The sequence below is a fragment of the Chiloscyllium plagiosum genome, unplaced genomic scaffold (assembly GCF_037043375.1).
Source record: "Chiloscyllium plagiosum isolate Xiang-an unplaced genomic scaffold, Cpla_swu_hap1 HiC_scaffold_9, whole genome shotgun sequence".
Taxonomy (NCBI): Eukaryota; Metazoa; Chordata; class Chondrichthyes; order Orectolobiformes; family Hemiscylliidae; genus Chiloscyllium; species Chiloscyllium plagiosum.
The window spans coordinates 59,249,350-59,268,258 of NW_028270147.1; the positions used below are offsets into that span (position 1 = coordinate 59,249,350).

The 18,909-nt window shown below is 41.3% G+C and overlaps 1 protein-coding gene across 1 annotated transcript in view; it reads left to right on the forward strand.

The window, feature by feature from the left end:
- Positions 1–18,909, forward strand: part of LOC122554402 (retinoid isomerohydrolase-like) — a 48,112-nt gene that overhangs the window by 24,762 nt on the left and 4,441 nt on the right. Inside the window, exons 6-10 of the mRNA XM_043699368.2 lie at positions 9,606–9,753; positions 15,964–16,045; positions 16,439–16,571; positions 16,911–17,050; positions 18,516–18,645. Coding sequence (XP_043555303.1) covers positions 9,606–9,753; positions 15,964–16,045; positions 16,439–16,571; positions 16,911–17,050; positions 18,516–18,645 — 633 coding nt within the window. The remainder of the gene's footprint in view (positions 1–9,605; positions 9,754–15,963; positions 16,046–16,438; positions 16,572–16,910; positions 17,051–18,515; positions 18,646–18,909) is intronic.

Genomic DNA, 18,909 nt, shown 5'->3' on the forward strand with positions numbered 1-18,909 from the left:
TTTAAAATAGAGGACCTTTTATCTCTTTGACGTCCTTTGTGGAGGACATTGTTTCTGTTGAATCAGTCAACTTGTCCATTATATTGTCTGGAGGACACTTAATCTCCTGAATTTGCTTTACCAAGGACCTCTTTCCTGCTGAAACAGCAATTTCCTGTCATAACATCATCGGGGAATGTTTAATCACTTGAATGCCTTTCATGAAAAGTATCTGCTGTGTTGGACCTGATAGTTTCTTCCTTGCAGTATCCTTGATTTCTGAAACAAGCAATTCCTTCTTGAATGTGTCCTGAATCTCTCAACATTGATTAATTGACTATGGAGTCATTTTCAGCCTATTTTCAATTTTTATGAGCAAATGTATAATGTCAGTCTCCAGGCCAGTTTGTGCTGAAGTAAGTAGACTCTGTACTTGAACATATTGATTAGATTAATGTCCTTTAGGGAAGGAAACCACCTTCTTTACCTGTCTCGTCCACATAGAGATGTACAGCATGGAAACAGACCCTTCAGCCCAACTCGTCCATGCTGACCAGATATCCTAAGCTAATTATTTCCATTTTCCAGTACTTGTCCCATATCCCTCTAAATCCTTCCTATCTATATACCCATCCAGATGCCTTTTAAATGCTGTAATTGTACTGGCCTCCGCCACTTTCTCTGGCAACTCATTCCATAAACGCTCCACCCTGTGCGAAAAAGTTGCCGCTTAGGTCCCTTTTATATTTTTCCATGCTCACCCAAAACCTATGCCTCAGGGAAAAGACCTTATACATGCCCCTCATGATTTTATAAATCTCTATAACATCACCCCTCAGCCTCCAGGGAAAACAGCTCCAGCTTAATCAGCCTTTCCCTATAGCTCAAACTCTCCAACCCTGGCACCGTCCTTGTAAATCTTGTCTGAATCCTTTCAAGTTTCACAACTTCCTTCCGTTAGGAAAGAGACCAGAATTGCACACAATATTCCAAAAGTGGCCTAACCAATGATTTGTACAGCCACAACATGACCTCCCATCTCCTATACCCAATGCTCTGACCAATAAAGGAAAGTATACCAAAAGCCTTCTTCACGATCCTATCTATCTGCAACTCAAGGAGCTATGAACCTGCACTCCAAGGTCTCTTTGTTCAGCAACATTCCTCAGGATCGATCCATTAAGTGTATACGTCCTGCTCTGATTTGCTTTTTCAAAATGCAGCATCTCACATTTATCTAAATTAAACTCCATCTGCCACTCGTCAGCCCATTGGCCCATTTGATTAAAATCCCGTTGTACTCTGAAGTAACCTCCTTCTTATCCACACACCTCCAATTTTGGTGTCATCTGCAAACTTACTAACTATACCTCCTATGTTCACATCCAAATTATTTATATAAATGTCAAAAAGCAGTAGATCCGGCACAAATCCTTGTGGCACACCACTGGTCACAGGCCAGCAGTGTGAAAAGCAACCTTCCACCACCACCCTCTGTCTTCTACCTTTGAGCCAGTTCTGTATCCAAATGGCTAGTTCTCCCTGTATTCCATGAGATCTAACCTTGCTAACTAGCCTGTCATGAGGAACTTTGTCGAACACCTTACTGAAGTCCATATAGCTCACGTCCACCACTCTGCCGACATCAATCCTCTTTGTTACTTCTTCAAAAAACTCAATCAATGAGACATGATTTCCCACGCACAAAGGCATGCTGATTATCCCTAATCATTCCTTGCCTTTCCAAATACATGAAAATCCCATCCCTCAGGTTTCCCTCCCACAACCTACCCACCACTGATGTCAGGCTCACCAGTCTAATAGTGGCAATTATGGATGGGCAATAAATGATAGCTTAGCTAGTGACACTTAAATCCTCTGAATGAATTTTTTAAAAAATCATTTGCATCATCTCACAAACTTTGCTGATTTTCTGAAAAATGTGTTGCTGGAAAAGCGCAGCAGGTCAGGCAGCATCCAAGGAGCAGGAGAATCGACATTTCAGGCATAAGCCCTTCTTCAGGAATGAGGAAGGTGTGCCAAGCAGGCTAAGATAAAAGGTAGGGAGGAGGGGCGTTGGGAATGCGATTGGTGGAAGAAGGTTAAGGTGAGGGTGATAGGCCGGAGAGGGGGTGGGGGCGGAGAGGTCAGGAAGAAGATTGCAGGTCAAGAAGGCGGTGCTGAGTCCGAGGGTTGGGACTGAGAAAAGGTGGGGGGAGGGGAAATGAGGAAGCTGGAGAAATCTGCATTCATCCCTTGTGGTTGGAGGGTTCCTAGGCGGAAGATGAGGCGCTCTTCCTCCAGGCGTCGTGTTGCCATGGTCTGGCGATGGAGGAGGCCAAAGACCTGCATGTCCTTGGTGGAGTGGGAGGGGGAATTAAAGTGTTCAGCCACGGGGCGGTTGGGTTGGTTGATGTGGGTGTCCCAGAGGTGTTCTCTGAAACGTTCCGCAAGTAGGTGGCCTGTCTCCCCAATGTAGAGGAGGCCACATCGGGTGCAGCGGATGCAGTAAATGATGTGTGTGAAGGTGCAGGTGAATTTGTGATGGATATGGAAGGATCCCTTGGGGCCTTGGAGGGAAGTGAGGGGGGAGGTGGGGGCGCAAGTTTTGCATTTCTTGCGGTTGCAGGGGAAGGTGCCGGGAGTGGAGGTTGGGTTGGTGGGGAGTGTGGACCTGACAAGGGAGTCGTGGAGGGAGTGGTCTTTCCAGAATGCTGATAGGGGAGGGGAGGGAAATATATCCTTGGTGGTGGGGTCTGTTTGGAGGTGGCGGAAATGACGAAGGATGATACAATGTATCTGGAGGTTGGTGGGGTGGTAGGTGAAGACCAGTGGGGTTCTGTCCTGGTGGTGATTGGAGGGGCGGGATTCAAGGGTGGAGGAGCGTGAAGTGGAGGAGATGTGGTGGAGAGCATCGTCAACCACGTCTGAGGGGAAATTGTGGTCTTTGAAGGAGGAGGCCATCTGGGTTGTTCGGTATTGGAATTGGTCCTCCTGGGAGCACTTGCGGCGGAGGCGAAGGAATTGAGAATATGGGATGGCATTTTTACAGGGGGCAGGGTGGGAGGAGGTGTAGTCTAGGTAGCTGTGGGAGTCGGTATAAATGTCCGTGTTGAGTCGGTCGCCCGAGATAGAAATGCAGAGATCTAGGAAGGGGAGGGAGGAGTCTGAAACGGTCCAGGTAAATTTCAGATCGGGGTGGAAGGTGTTAGTAAAGTGGATGAACTGTTCAACCTCCTCGTGGGAGCACGAGGTAGCGCCGATACAGTCATCGATGTAGCGGAGGAACAGGTGGGGTGTGGTGCCACAAGGGATGAATGCAGGTTTCTCCAACTTCCTCATTTCCCCTCCCCCCACCTTATCTCAGTCCCAACCCTCGGACTCAGCACCGCCTTCTTGACCTGCAATCTTCTTCCCGACCTCTCTGCCCCCACCCCCCTCTCCGGCCTATCACCCTCACGTTAACCTCCTTCCACCAATCGCATTCCCAACACCCCTCCCCCAAGTCCCTCCTCCCCACCTTTTATCCCTACTTGGCACACCTCCTCATGCCTGAAGGAGGGCTTATGCCCGAAACGTCGATTCTCCTGCTCCTTTGATGCTGCCTGATCTGCTGCACTTTTCCAGCAACACATTTTTCAGCTCTGATCTCCAGCATCTGCAGTCCTCATTTTCTCTTTTGCTGATTTTCTGCCAACTCTGTGTAGTTGAAGATTTCCATGCTGTTGACAACATTGTATCTGTATATAAAGAGCAACTAGGGAAAGGGTAGGTTCACTCAAGGATAAGGGAGGGAATTTATGCATGGAGCCAGAGGAAATGGGTGAGGTCCTTAATGAATACTTTGTACTGGTATTCACAAAGAAGAAGGATGTTTTGGATGGTGAGTTCAGGAGAGGCATGTTAATATTCTAGGGCACGTCAATATCAAAAAGGAGGAGGTGTTGGGCATTTTGAAAACCATTAAAGTAGACAAGTCCCTAGGATCAAATGGAATCTATCCTAAAATGCTGAAAAAGGCAGGTGAGGAAATTGCTGGGGACTTGTACAAAATCTTTGTTTCCCTTTAGTCATTTGTAGAGGTCCCAAAGGACTGGAAAATAGTCAATGTTGTCCTTTATTTAAGAAGGACAACAGGGATAATCTGGGAAATTATAAGCTGGTGAGCCTTCTATCTGTGGTAGGGAAATTATTGGAGAAGATTCTTGGGGATAGGATTTGCTCAATAGGCAGCATGGCTTTGTATGGGGAAGGTCATGTTTCAAACTTGATTGAGTTTTTTGAGGAATAATTTGATTTGTCTTCTTTGTAGTTGCTCTATTTCACTATATCTCTGCCTGAATAGCTATTTGACCTTCTGTTGCTCTGTAACTATCCTACTTCTATGTATCTTTTGGAAGCTTTTTTAAATTCAATCACTGGATGTGGAAATCATTGGCTAGGCCAACATTTATTGCCCTTCCCTAATTGGCCTTGAAGAGGCAGTGGTAAATTGTGTTCTTGAACTGCTGCATTGCATGTGGTGTAGGTACATCAACAGTACTGTTAGGGAGAGAATTCCAAGATTCTGACAGAACAACTGTTAAGGATCAGTGAAATAGTTCAAATCAGAATGGTCTGAGACTTGGAGTGGAAATTACACATGATGTTCCCATGTATCTTTTGCCCTTAACCATCGAGGTAGTAGAGGTTGTAGGTTTGGAAGGTACCTTTGTGGGCGGCACGGTGGCACAGTGGTTAGCACTGCTGCCTCACAGTGCCAGAGACCCGGGTTCAATTCCCGCCTCAGGCGACTGACTGTGTGGAGTTTGCACGTTCTCCCCGTGTCTGCGTGGGTTTCCTCCGGGTGCTCCGGTTTCCTCCCACAGTCCAAAGATGTGCAGGTCAAGTGAATTGGCCATGCTAAATTGCCCGTAGTATTAGGTAAGGGGTAAATGTAGGGGTATGGGTGGGTTGCGCTTCGGCGGGGCAGTGTGGACTTGTTGGGCCGAAGGGCCTGTTTCCACACTGTAAGTAATCTAATCTAATCTAATCTAATCTTGGTAGTTATTGTAGCATTTCTTGTGTATGTTGTATGCCACTGTGTGTTGATGGTGCAGGGAGTGAATGGTAAAAGTGTTAGATGGAATGCCAATCAAGCAGTTGCTTTGGTGTTGACCTTATTGAGTATTGTTAAAGCTGAGATTATTCTGGCAAATGGAGACTCCTGACTTGGGCCTTGTAGATGATGGCCCATGTTTTGAGGAAGTGAACTACTGGCAAATTCCTTCGCCTTTGACCTGCTCTTATAGCCATAATACTATATGGCTGGTCCACTTCAGTTTCTGGCAAATGGTAGGGCCCCTGGGAGTTGATAGTCAGGATATCAGCTATGGAAATGCCATTTAGAACATCAAGTGGTGTTGTTTGGATTCTTTCTTGTTGAAGATGGTCATTACATGGCACTTCTGTGGTTCGAATATCATTTGCCATTTATTAGCACAAGCATGAATATTGTCCAGGTCTTGCCTGGTGACTTATTTTTTATAGATGTAGCATTTGTTTCGAATAGATGGGCAGTGCTTACGCCTGTGAAATTTTCTTGCTTCACAGAGCTGACACTGACTTTTAGTATCTGCTAATTTTTTGTGTACTGTCTTCTTAAATTTGTCTTTACAGTTTTTATACCTTACAATTGAATGGATTATTTTGGTTTCCTTTGATAATTTCAAACCTGCTTTGGACAAGAATAAACTGACAAGCTATTAAGAATTTCAACACAAATTGTAATTCCAAAGCTCCGTAGTCATATTTCTCAACCAATACATCGAGGTAATTTTAAAACAAAAATCTATGCAATCACCTGGATAATGAATTCTTCAATTAAATTTTCCTCCATCAGAAATTGTTCTAAGACTAAAGTAATTATCAAAAGTTTGTAGCGCATCATCAAAAGTATTTATGCCTTCTTTAACATCTGCAAGAAACAGGAAAAGTTTGGAGTTAAGGCATCAAATAATACGAAGGATGAAATGAAACTGTGGACCAGGACAGCTTTGAGAGAGAGTAAGTCAGTGCTGCTGGACAGAGGTGTTGAGTGCTTTCATGTGGCAGCGCATGGCCCTGAGTGTGGCTTTTAGGATGCGGCGAGAACAGCAGTTGGAAAAATGTTGTATATCATACAAGTACCTATAATCCTGGAGGCTGCAGGCAGGGTAGAATTTGAGTTGAAATCCACATGGAGGAAGTTGGAAGCAAAGACAGTCACTGAGGAAGGAAATCTGGCTGTGGAAGCGAGTCTTAGTAAATACCTTGTCTAACACTGAGAGAGAAAAGGAAAGCAGTGAAGGTGGACGGGGGAGAGAGACAAACGAATATCCTGTTGGAGAGAAGAGCAGTACTTCTTCAGGGTAGGCATTCCTGGGAGAGAGGTGGCAGTGGGTTAAACACTGGATAAAAGCAAATCACTGCGGATGCTGGAATCTGAAACCAAAAGAGAAAATGTTGGAAAATCTCAGCTGGTCTGGCAGCATTTATAAGGAGAGAAAAGAGCTGACGTTTTGAGTCTAACTGACCCTTTGTGCTTTGAGCTTTGACAAACAGTCAGTTAGACTCAAAACGTTAGCTCTTTTCTCTCATTACAGATGCTGCCAGACTTGCTGAGATTTTCTAGCATTTTCTCTTTTGGTTTCAGATTCCAAAATCTGCAGTAATTTGCTTTTATGCCTTCTTTGTTGCTGTAGTGTGTAACATCATCAGCTATATTCCCAATTGAATTCAGAATGTATTTACTTGTTCAGTTTATGATTTAGTGCCTTATTGGAAGCAACCTGTATCTTAATTACTGTTGTCACCAAGATTTCAAATTCTATGCTCTATTTGGTTCATCTCTCAAATTAATTGTTCCATGTAATGTTATTTCTGCTGTAATTTCTTTCTAATATAGTTATTCATTCTCCATGTTTTACAGGATTTTAATTCTGCCACACAACAACATTGTTTTTCTACACTGCTGTATTGGAGGGTTTTTCTACCCTTTAATGGTCAAACGGGAGGATTTCTGCCTTCTGCAGCCGAAAACAATTCCCGTCCACTTTGCACCTTTTCCAAACAAATCTGACTGCTGCAACTTCAAAGCTAATTATATTCGCTTATTGGTTTTCCTAACACAATTCACATGCTGCTTTGCTGCCAATGATCCCTATTACCTTCCAGTTTTATAAAAGATTATTATTCTCTTTAATAGTTTCACTGAGTGAATCGTGCTCTCTGTAGTTTTAAAGCTGTATCCTGTTTTCATTAATGGTTTTACTCAATGAACCTGTCTGCAACTTTAATAAGTTCTTCCTCCTTTACTGTAGCTTTAATTATGAATTTACTGTGTTTACTGTGACTTCAATTGTTCTCTTACATTAGACTTTGTTTGCTTAGGCTTTTAAATTGTTGTTTATTGCTTTAGTTCTGGCTATGTGATGCACCTCATGGTGCCTACTCGCTGTGGCGATTATGCTCACTCTGAGGATTTTGCTTGTTTCTTGATTTCCCTGTTTGTAACTAGGCTGTGTTTTCCCCCATCCACAGAGATTTCAATTTTACTCACGCAACCTCCAATTCCTTGTTTATTCTTTGGCTGAACCTCATCTTGGGACTATACCTACAGTTCATCAGCCCTGAATGCAATCTGCAACTTCCAGCTGTAATTAGTGTTCCAACTCACGGTTCCCTCTACATTTCTTAACAGTACTGAAATGCTGTCAATATTGACTGCAGTTTCTGCTTTGTCAAACCTTGCCACAAATCACTGTCCTGCGGGTGTGTCAACTGTTCTGTTCGGTCAGTTACTGCATGATTGCCTGCATAAGTCATACTCTTAAAGTTGTGCCTGAAAAAAATTCTTCTGGATTCACTTCACTTCACTCTGATGTCTTACGTGGTGTTGCTACAATTAAATCACATTATAATCTGTATTGCTCATCAGCTGTTGTCAGATGAAACCTCACCACATTATCAGAGAAAATTGCTTGATCACCATGTGGCAGATTTAGTGCCACCACCTTCTCTTTAAACTTGGGATCTACAGATCCTGTTTCATCTAGTCTGGTAGAAGAAACCCATGAGGTTGTCTAATGAGAAGAGATTTTTGTCTTAAACACAGGATGTAATTTATTACATAACAACAATTGGTTGTAACTCCAAGACAGACATTGTTGCATGAGGGAGATCTAGGTGGTAGATCTCTCTCCTTTAAAATCTAGAGCTGTTCTCCCACCTAAATCCTATGACAATATCATATTTGATGGAATTTAACGCATTCCCCAGCAAATACTTTACAATGGTCACAATGTTTGTGCTAAATTATGCTAATCACTATTTCACTTTTGAGATTTCTTTGTACCTGCTATCAACTTCATGTGGAGTCAAATATATTCAATACTTTAATATTCTTACAATCATTACTACAGTTTTTAAATAGTAAAATTGATTCAAAGTTAAAATTGCTGCAAATATTCAGTACCTCTGTCAGCATTTGTGGAAAGATCATACATATGGATATTCAACTAAAGCCCTTCAAATGCAGTCTGATTTTTAAAAAAGTATATATGGAGTTTAATTCAGATAAATGTGAGGTGCTGCATTTTGGGAAAGCAAATCCTAGCAGGACTTATACACTTAATGGTAAGGTCCTAGGGTATGTTGCTGAACAAAGAGACCTTGGAGTACAGGTTCATAGCTCCTTGAAAGTGGAGTCGCAGGTAGATAGGATAGTGAAGAAGGCATTTGGTATGCTTTCCTTTATTGGTCAGAGTATTGAGTACAGGAGTTGGGAGGTCATGTTGCAGCTGTACAGGACATTGGTTAGGCCACTGTTAGAATATTGCGTGCAATTCTGGTCTCCTTCCTATCAGAAAGATGTTGTGAAACTTGAAAGGGTTCAGAAAAGATTTACAAGGATGTTGCCAGGGTTGGAGGATCTGTGCTACAGGAAGAGGCTGAACAGGCTGGGGCTGTTTTCCCTGGAGCGTCGGAGGCTGAGGGGTGACCTTATAGAGGTTTACAAAATTATGAGGGGCATAGATAGGATAAATAGACCAAGTCTTTTCCCTGGAGTCGGGGAGTCCAGAACTAGAGGGCATAGGTTGAGGGTGAGAGGGGAAAAATATAAAAGAGACCTAAGGGGCAACCTTTTCACGCAGAGGGTGGTATGTGTATGGAATGAACTGCCAGAGGATGTGGTGGAGACTGGTACAATTGCAACATTTAAGAGGCATTTGGATGGGTATATGAATAGGAAGGGTTTGGAGGGATATGGGCCGGGTGCTGGCAGGTGGGACTAGATTGAGTTGGGATATCTGGTCGGCATGGACGGGTTGGACTGAAGGGTCTGTTTCCATGCTGTACATCTCTATGACTCTATATATTGTAAGGTTAATTGTGGCCTTAATTTTCCACTATTCTCACACTAAGACAGTACTATAGTGCATTGGTAGGCCTCAGAACTAGAAGAAAATCTCTCCAAATTTATCAAGTTGAGGAGACTATGAAGGTGTACTAAAGATCTCATTATACATTAAGAAACTATGAATTTGTATAACTAATCAAGTAAAATTTTAGTTCATATTTGGCAATGTAATTTTATTTTGATGCAGGTGGATCTTTGCAACTACTGTGTAATCAATGGTGCAACTGCTCACCCTCATATTGAGCATGATGGAACTGTCTACAATATCGGCAATTGCTTTGGGAAAAGATTTTCTTTTGCTTACAATATTATCAGAATACCCCCACTGCAATCAGGTAAATCATAAACATTTAGTAAAATTATTCCAGCTACAAAAATTAATCAAAGTCTTCGTCTGGAGAGGATTGACGATGAAATAAATGTACACCAATATTTTTCATTGCTGCAGTCATCGCACTGTTACTTTACAGCACTGACTGAAAATGATGAATGTTTAAACAGATCAGATTTGTTATTTCATTATATTAATATTTATTTCTGGCCTTCAAAACAACACTAGAACTTTTAGACTGTTTATATAACTAGAACGACTCGTATATTAGTCCTTCAATAGACAGATGGTCACAAGTAATGTCCACATCCCATGAGCAAATAAAAAAAACTGCTGCAAATAAAACCAAATAATTCATCAAAAAATTTGAATACAGAATTGAAAGATTTCATTTTTTTAATCAACCTGTTCAGATGTGCTACGAAATACCACTGGAGTAATTGAGACTTGAACTCGGATCATTTGAAGTAGGAATACTACCACTGCACTACAAGGGCCCTCGGAACATTTCATGTGAAATAATTTTTAATCAACCTGTTCAGAGATGTTATTATACATCTCTGCAGTAGGTGGGTCGAGAACATGGGCCTAGGGTCTCAGAGGTAGGAACACTACCACTGCATCACAGAGCCCCTGAACCTTTTTAAAAATCAAATAAGCATTGCCCATTGACTGATGTCACAAACTGACAACATGGCCTATTTCTAGCAGACCCACACCTTCCGAGACCATGAAATCTTGGCCTGGGATTGAAATCTGGAGCTTCTGGTTCAGAGGTAGGGACACTATCACTGTTCCACACAAGTCATAGAGCTTTTTTTTCTCATATTTTCCTGAACGTTTTACTAATTCCCATTCCTAAAGCTAGGAACTTGCATTTGATGAGCGACCCAATGCTGCAACTGCTGCCTCCAGTTCCAGGTATGCAGTTGGTCAATGCAGGAAAGGACAGATGGTGCTTTTGAAAGTATTGACTCTTTTCCTCAATGACAACTGCACTGTGACTGAAAAGGTAATTGTTGACCTTCAGTGTGACAATGCTTGGTTTTCAGGTCCAGATGTCAAGAAATCTATCTCTTCAGACTTTTAGGTTCAGAAATATACTAGCTACTTCTCACCAATCACATCTGCACAGATCCAGTGAGACTTATCCATCATAAGAATCTATTTCAATTAGCTTATTTTATTCACAACTTGCAAAATGGTTTGAAGATTTAGAGACGAAGTGCGCTTAGTCCCCTAACACACTTAATTCCCTAACCATAGACGTCATACCCTCCCTGAGATGAGCCTATCTGCTCATAAACATGTTATATTTGACCCAGAAATAAACTTTTATATCTGCATCATTAAACCTGCTTATTTCCACTCACAAGACATTGTCCAACTCCACCTCGCCTCATCTCTTCTGCTGTTTACACCCTCCTGCATATCTTGTGTTATTATGCTAAAGATATTTTCCAAATAAAATATGTTGTGTTTTATTATTTTACAATGTTCTTGAAGTTAAAATAAATTTGCTTGAAATTATTCATTAACTCTGTCACTGAAGTTGCCTGTCCATTTGGTTATAAATGATATATCTCACAAATTAGACAAAGAATGAATCTAAAAAAAGAACTGACTAGTTTTAAGCGAAGATGCAGATCCTGATTGGGATCCAGATTCCAAAATTTTAAAGGATCCTTTGACATTTGGAAATAAGATGATTTGACTTTTTTTTTTGGATTATTTAAAATCTTGTGATTGTTTTATAATGTTGTGGATTGTCTCAGTTGTTGTGGGAGAATTTCTCAGTGTTCCAAATGGGAGCAGAGTTTTCAGAGCAGGCTTTTGGGCATGGATTATCCTCAACCTATCTCAGTGAGTTCTTATTAAAACTATTACGTTTTTCAAATTTAGAATAAAATGCATTGACCAGGCAAATGTAATTGCAACAATGTAGAGTTAAAGTAGGGTATTGGGTGTATGCACGCTGTTGAGTGACCTTTTCACTTGTTATGTGAATACATTTGTCTGTGGAATCAAACTGATAGACCACTGCAAGAAAACCAGTGTCTTAATATACAGTACTAATACTTCAATTGCAAAGCTGTTAGTGTTATTGCTTCACTAGAGCACTTCTTAATAATTATTTGTAGTAGCTAAGGAAAATATTTGTTGAGCTTGGCATATTACAAATTACTGGAGCAGAACTTTGTAATTCTGTATTTAATGGCAGAATTCAAATTTTTATAAGGTCAAGGATAGCAGTACAGAAGTTACAGCCAGCTGTAAATACACTTAAGATGATTGAAATTTCAATTTTGTTAGAAGAATTCTCTGCGAACCACTCTTACCACAGAATCCTAGAAGCTAGTTTCACAACAGGATTTCCTGAATTCTGTCAGCAGGTATGTAAATTTAAAAGGTAAAATTAGGGATAGATGTGTTGAGTTGATTGGCAGCTTTCATGCCTGGTAACTGTGCATATTGTTTTCTTTATTTTTTCATGGGAAGTTAGTATCTTTTGGGCTTTGTTGCCTAACCCGTATGGCTCTTGAATTGGGTGATGTGCTAGATTATTACTGGGGACAGAGAAGAGTCAGTCCAGCTGCTGTGGATCTAGAGTTGCATGTAAATCAGACAGGGTAAAGATGATGGATTTCCTTTCCTAAAGGGTATTAGTGAACCAATAATTGTTTCATGGGCACCATTCTTAAGATTTGCTTTAAATTCCAGATTTGCTTTAGATTCCAGATTTTATTAATTGAATTTAAATTATACTTGCTGGCCACGGTGGGATTTGAACTTATTTACCCAAAACCATAAACTAGTCTAATGATATAACCATTAGGCCATCAGCTGCTTATCTATATGAGTTCAATTCCTAACATTAAAATTTATTATCAAAGAGGAGAGTGATTCACAATGAACTTTGTGAATTGAATTGAATTGAGTTAAATTGCATTTTTGTTGTCAGATGTACCGAGGCACAGTGAAAAGCTTTCTTGAGAGCAATATAGACAGACAGAGTCATAGAGATATATAACATGGAAACAGACCCTTCGGTCCAACTCATCCATGCCGACCAGATATCCCAACCCAATCTAGTCCCACCTGCCAACACCTCGCCCATATCCCTCCAAACCCTTCCTATTCATATACCCATCCAAATGCCTCTTAAATGTTGCAATTGGACCAGCCTCCACCACATCCTCTGGCAGCTCATTCCATACACAAACCACCCTCTGCGTGAAAAGGTTGCCCCTTAGGTCTCTTTTATATCTTTCCCCTCTCACCCTAAACCTATGCCCTCTTGTTCTGGACTCCCCCACCCCAGGGAAAAGACTTTGCCTATTTATTCTATCCATACCCCTCATAATTTTGTAAACCTCTATAAGGTCACCCCTTAGCCTCCGACGCTCCAGGGAAAACAGCCCCAGCCTGTTCAGCCTCTCCCTATAGCTCAAATTCTCCAACCCTGACAACATTCTTGTAAATCTTTTCTGAACGCTTTCAAGTTTCACAACATCTTTCCGATAGGAAGGAGACCAGAATTGCATGCAATATTCCAACAGTGGCCTAACCAATGTCCTGTACAGCCGCAACATGACCTCCCAACTCCTGTACTCAATGCTCTGACCAATAAAGGAAAGCATACCAAAACCTTCTTCACTATCCTATCCACCTGCGACTCCACTTTCAAGGAGCTATGAACCTGCACTCCAAGGTCTCTTTGTTCAGCAACACTCTCTAGGACCTTACCATTAAGTGTATATGTCCTGCTAAGATTTGCTTTTCCAAAATGCAGCACCTCACATTTATCTGAATTAAACTCCATCTGCCACTTCTTAGCCCATTGGCCCATCTGGTCCAGATCCTATTGTAATCTGAGGTTGTAACCTCCTCCTTGTCCACACGCGTCCAATTTTGGTGTCATCTGCAAACTTACTAACTATACCTCTTATGCTCGCATCCAAATCATTTATGTAAATGACAAAAAGTAGAGGACCCAGCACCAATCCTTGTGGCACTCCACTGGTCACAGGCCTCCAGTCTGATCACAGAGTTAAATAGCATAGATTAATAAATAATAGATAAACAGCGGCAAAACAAAAACACAGGTACAGGCGAATGTTAAGAGTTTGTGAGTCCATTCAGTATTGTAACAACAATAGGGTAGAAACTGTTTCAAAACCGGCTGGTGCATGTGTTCAGGCTTCTGTACCTTCTCCCCGATGGTAGAGGTTGTAGAAAAGCATTGCCAGGGTGGGACGGATCTTTGAGAATGCTGGCGCCCTTTCCTTGACAGCGGGCCTGGTAAATGGATTCTATAGATGGGAGGTTGGCCTTTGTGATTGTCCAGGCCGAGTTCACCACTCTCTGTAACCGTCTCTGAACTTGAATAGTACAGTTGTCATACCAGGTAGTGATACATCCAGACAAAATGCTCTCGATGGCGCACCTAAAGAAGTTGGCAAGAGTATTCGCCATCATGCCAAATTTTCTCAGCTGCCTGAGGAAGAAGAGATGTTGTTGGGCCTTTGTAACCAGTGCATCCACATGAAGAGTCCAAGAAAGCTTGTTGTGGATGACCACTCCCAGGAGCTTGACACTATCCACTCGTTCCACCTCTGTGCTGTTAATATGTAAGGGGATATGAGCAACATCCCACTGAAATGTCAATAATGAGTTCCTTAGTTTTGCCCTCATTGAGAGTTAGGTTGTTCTCAGTGCACCATTTTCCCAGGTCTTTCACCTCCAATCTGTAGTCTGTTTCGTCGCCATCTGAATTCGACCAACTATTGTGGTGTCATCAGCAAACCTGTAAATGGCATTAGTCTGGTATTTGGCAATGCAGTCATGGGTATACAGTGAGTACAGTAGGGGGCTGAGTACGCACTGCTGGGTAGCTCCAGTGTTGAGTGTTAATGAGAATGAAATATTGTCCCCAATCTTCACTGATTTATGGCCTGTGGGTCAGGAAACTCAGGATCCAGTTGCAGAGAGCGGGGCTTAGTCCAAGATCACTAAGTTTAGTAATCAGTCTCAAGGGGATAATAGTGTTGAAGGCTGAACTGTAGTCAATGAGTAGGATTCTTACGTAGCTGTTCTTGGTGTCAAGATGTTCTATGGAAGAGTGAAGGGCAAGTGATATGGCATCTGACATGGATCTATTGGTCCAATAGGCAAATTGGGGTGCGTCAAGAGTACTGGGGAGGCTGATGTTGATTAATGCCATGACCAGCCTTCCAATACACTTCATGACCACTGAAGTTAGTGCCACTGGTGGTAGTCATTGAGACATGCTGCATTAGCCTTCTTAGGCATAGGGATGACGTTGGCCCTCTTGAAATAGGCAGAGAGAATGGCCTGCTGCAGGAAGAGGTTGACGATGTCTGAGAAGACCTCTGCCAGTTGATCTGCGCGTGCTCCGAGTGCACGGTCTGGTACTCCGTCTGGTCCCATTACTTTCCTTGTATTCACATGAAGGAAAACTGATCTGACCTCTGATGCAGTGACTGTTGGGATAGGTTTGTCAAGACTTGTCGGAATAGGTGTTACCTCTCTGCTGAAATTCTACTCAAAGCAAGTGTAGAAAGAGTTGAAACAATCTGGGAGGAATGTGCCATCGTCTGCTATCTTGCACTGTCTCTTTTTGGAATTTATAGAGTCATAGAGATGTACAGCATGGAAACTGACCCTTCGGTCCAACCTGTCCATGCCGATCAGATATCCCAACCCAATCTAGTCCCACCTGCCAGCAGCCGACCCATATCCCTCCAAACCCGTCCCATTATATACTTATCCAAATGCCTCTTAAATGTTGCAATTGTACCAGCCTCCACCACATCCTCTGGCAGCTCATTCCATACACGTACCACCCTTTATGATGTCATTCAGTCCTTGCCATAGTTGCCGGGTGTCTATCTGGGTCTGTAGTTTGGATAGGTATTGGTCTTTGGCTGTCTTAATGGCTCTGCAAAGGTCATACTTGGATTCCTTATATTTAAGTGGGTCTCCTGACTTGAAGGCCTCACGCCTGGTTTTTAGCAGGCTCTGTATGTCCTGATTCATCCAGGGTTTCCTGTTGGGGAACATACAGGTTGACTTCCTCGGTGAGTCTTGCATAATCAAATAAATATCCTGTAAGAATGCTCTGATTATGAAATTAAAGTTTTAATTGTTCATAATTCTTGCATAGCCCACATTTAACTACTTGTAATTACAGATAGGAAAGACCCATTGAAAAAAATGGAAGTGGTTGTCCAGTTTCCATGTAGTGACAGATTCAAACCATCCTATGTACACAGGTTTGTATTGACTTTTCTTGACAGAGGAGTAATTTTATTGAATAATCCTGATGCTTTTAGAGAACCAAATTGCGAGCAATTACAGTGAATTGAATAAAATCAAATTTTGAGTGTAGGTTTATCAATAGAGATTTTTGCAGTGATTTTATTCGATAAAAATAGTTCAGAAAAATCTGATACTTGAGGCAGAATTTTCCCAGTGAATGAGGTGCGAAATGATGAGTTAGTTGGGAAAATGTGGGGGAAATATTGTCCAATTTTCGACCCAAGGTTTTACTGGTGAGATGAGAATGAGACAGTGAAGTGACTTATAATATCCTTTTATGTTAAACGTATCAAGTTGTTTTTGAATTCATTATTAGTTGTGACTGGAAATCATCTTTCTCCAAACAGTTTTGGTTTGTGTGAAAACTACATTGTATTTGTGGAGCAACCGGTCAAAATTAACCTGTGGAAATTTCTCTCATCATGGACCGTTCGAAGTACTACCTATATGGATTGCTTTGAATCAAATGATTCCATGGGAGTAAGTAACTATTCATCATGTGGAAAAACAAACATTTGACTGCTGTAGGATTTTGAATTATGATTGATACTTTTCTGCGGAGACGGAAACAGAGTTAATGTTTCAAATTGTGACATTTTATCAGGACTGTTCTGAACTAGCTGCAATTCTTTAAGGAGTGTAATTTCTCCTAATCTCTCCTTTTTCTTTCTTAGTTTCATTTTAAGTCGATCCTATTCTCCACATCATTATGCCCACACAATGTTTATGACCTCCTGACCATATTGTCCTGACAATATAGTTATTTTTGAACAGAACCTAGAAGAATTACAGTTTGTCATAAGAGTTTATGTTTTACAGACATGGTTCCATGTTGCAAACAAGAAGACTGGTGAATACTATAATATAAATTACAGAACTTCAGCATTTAATATTTTCCATCATATTAACACTTATGAAGATAGTGGCTTTATTATTGTTGATGTATGCTCCTGGAAAGGGTAGGTATCTAAATTAATTATCTGGAGTTGTTGCAAAAAAAAGTCTATTTTGACTTTAATTTATGTTAAACTCCACCTTTCCAAATCTTTTTACCAATACTGTTGGTGTTGATTCATAACGGAGAGCACAATCATTGGATAGGCTTTGATTTCTCACTCCTGGCCATGTTTATGTGTGAGCCCAGAAAATGAGTATTTGCAAGCTATCCAATCATATCATAAATCACAGAATGATGCAAACCATCATTAAGATATTTAGTATATCCGATCCGTTGTAGTCTTATCCAATAAATCCCATTCCCATGCTCTTTCCCCATACTCATGTAACATTTTCGTATCAAATGTTTTCCACCTCTCTTCTGAATACTGCTGTTGAATCTGTGGTTAGCACCCTTTCAAGCAGTGCAAAACAGATCACGAATCAAGAAATATTTGTCTTGGTGCCTCTGGTCCTTTTGTCCATTACCTTAAATGTATTCCATCTGGACACCTTAACTTTTCTTGCATATCGTTTCAGAGAACGTCTCTGGGACACCCGTACCCACCAACCCCACTGCCCCGTGGCTGAACACTTCAACTCCACCTCCACTCCAAGGACATGCAGACCCAGGGCCTCCTCCACCACCAAATCGTTACCACCTGACATCTGGAGGAGGAATGCCTCATATTCCACTTTTGAACCCTGCAATCACACGGGATAAATGTGGATTTCAACAGTTTCCTCAATCCTGCTCCTCGGATGCTGCCTGACCTGCTGTGCTCTTCCAGCACCACACTTTCGACTTTAATCTCCAGCATCTGCAGTCCTCACTTTCTCCCACCTTAACTTTCTGCCACTGCAAACAGTTTCTCTGTATTTATTTTATCAAACAAAACCAGTCATGATTTTGAAAACTGGTATTGAATGTCTCGGCATCACAGCACAGGGACAGTCTTTTTTTTTCATTTTGCCTTCTCCAACGCACCGCAAACTGTAAATTTTCTCCTCTTTGCAATGAGCTAGATCATGGCTTCTCCAATGGTTCAGCCATTACAACTTCAGCTTTTTTTTCAGCCTGAACTATGAATTCAGTGAAGAGGCCCTTAATAGCATATGTCCCATGTTTTATGTCCAGGTCAATGGCAAAGTTTTGCCTACACCACCACTCCCTCACTCTACCCCTACCCCAAATCCAACCTCCATGTTAAAAGTCAACTTTTCACTCACCGTCTTCCCATTTTGTAACTGTGGAGAAATAAATTCTCACCATATATACCATTGATTTTAATTATTGCACCTTCTACTACCACTACATTTTCTAGTATTAGCATGTCTGTTACTAATCTTAAATGCCCAAATGATTTGCAAGTGTACCGTATACAATCTATTAGATAAGTTTTACAGTTACATTATCTTAGCAACTTGTTTTTACTTTCTATCTCTTTGTGCACTGCTGTAAAGAATAATGCATTATTTCTGATGCAGGTTTGAGTTCATATATAATTACCTGTGGCTTGCCAATTTACGTGAAAACTGGGAAGAACTTAAAGTGAATGCGAGGAAGGCTCCTCACCCAGAAGTTAGGAGATACGTTCTACCATTGGACATAAACAATGTGAGTTTTCATTATTGTAGAATATTAAGGAGAAAAAGCATTTATCTTCTCAGTCTGAATCTATCACAAATGGATGTATCATTAGACCGTAATATCCATAATTAAAATGAATTTTGACAGGCTTTTGTTGTCATTTTGGTCATCGAACCAAGGCATTAATACACTAAAAGAGCAAGAATTGGGCTAACTTGAGAAAAGGATGTGCTGAAAAGTTTAAATATGACAATAAAATTGAGATGTACATCAGGCTTTTTAACAGTTATG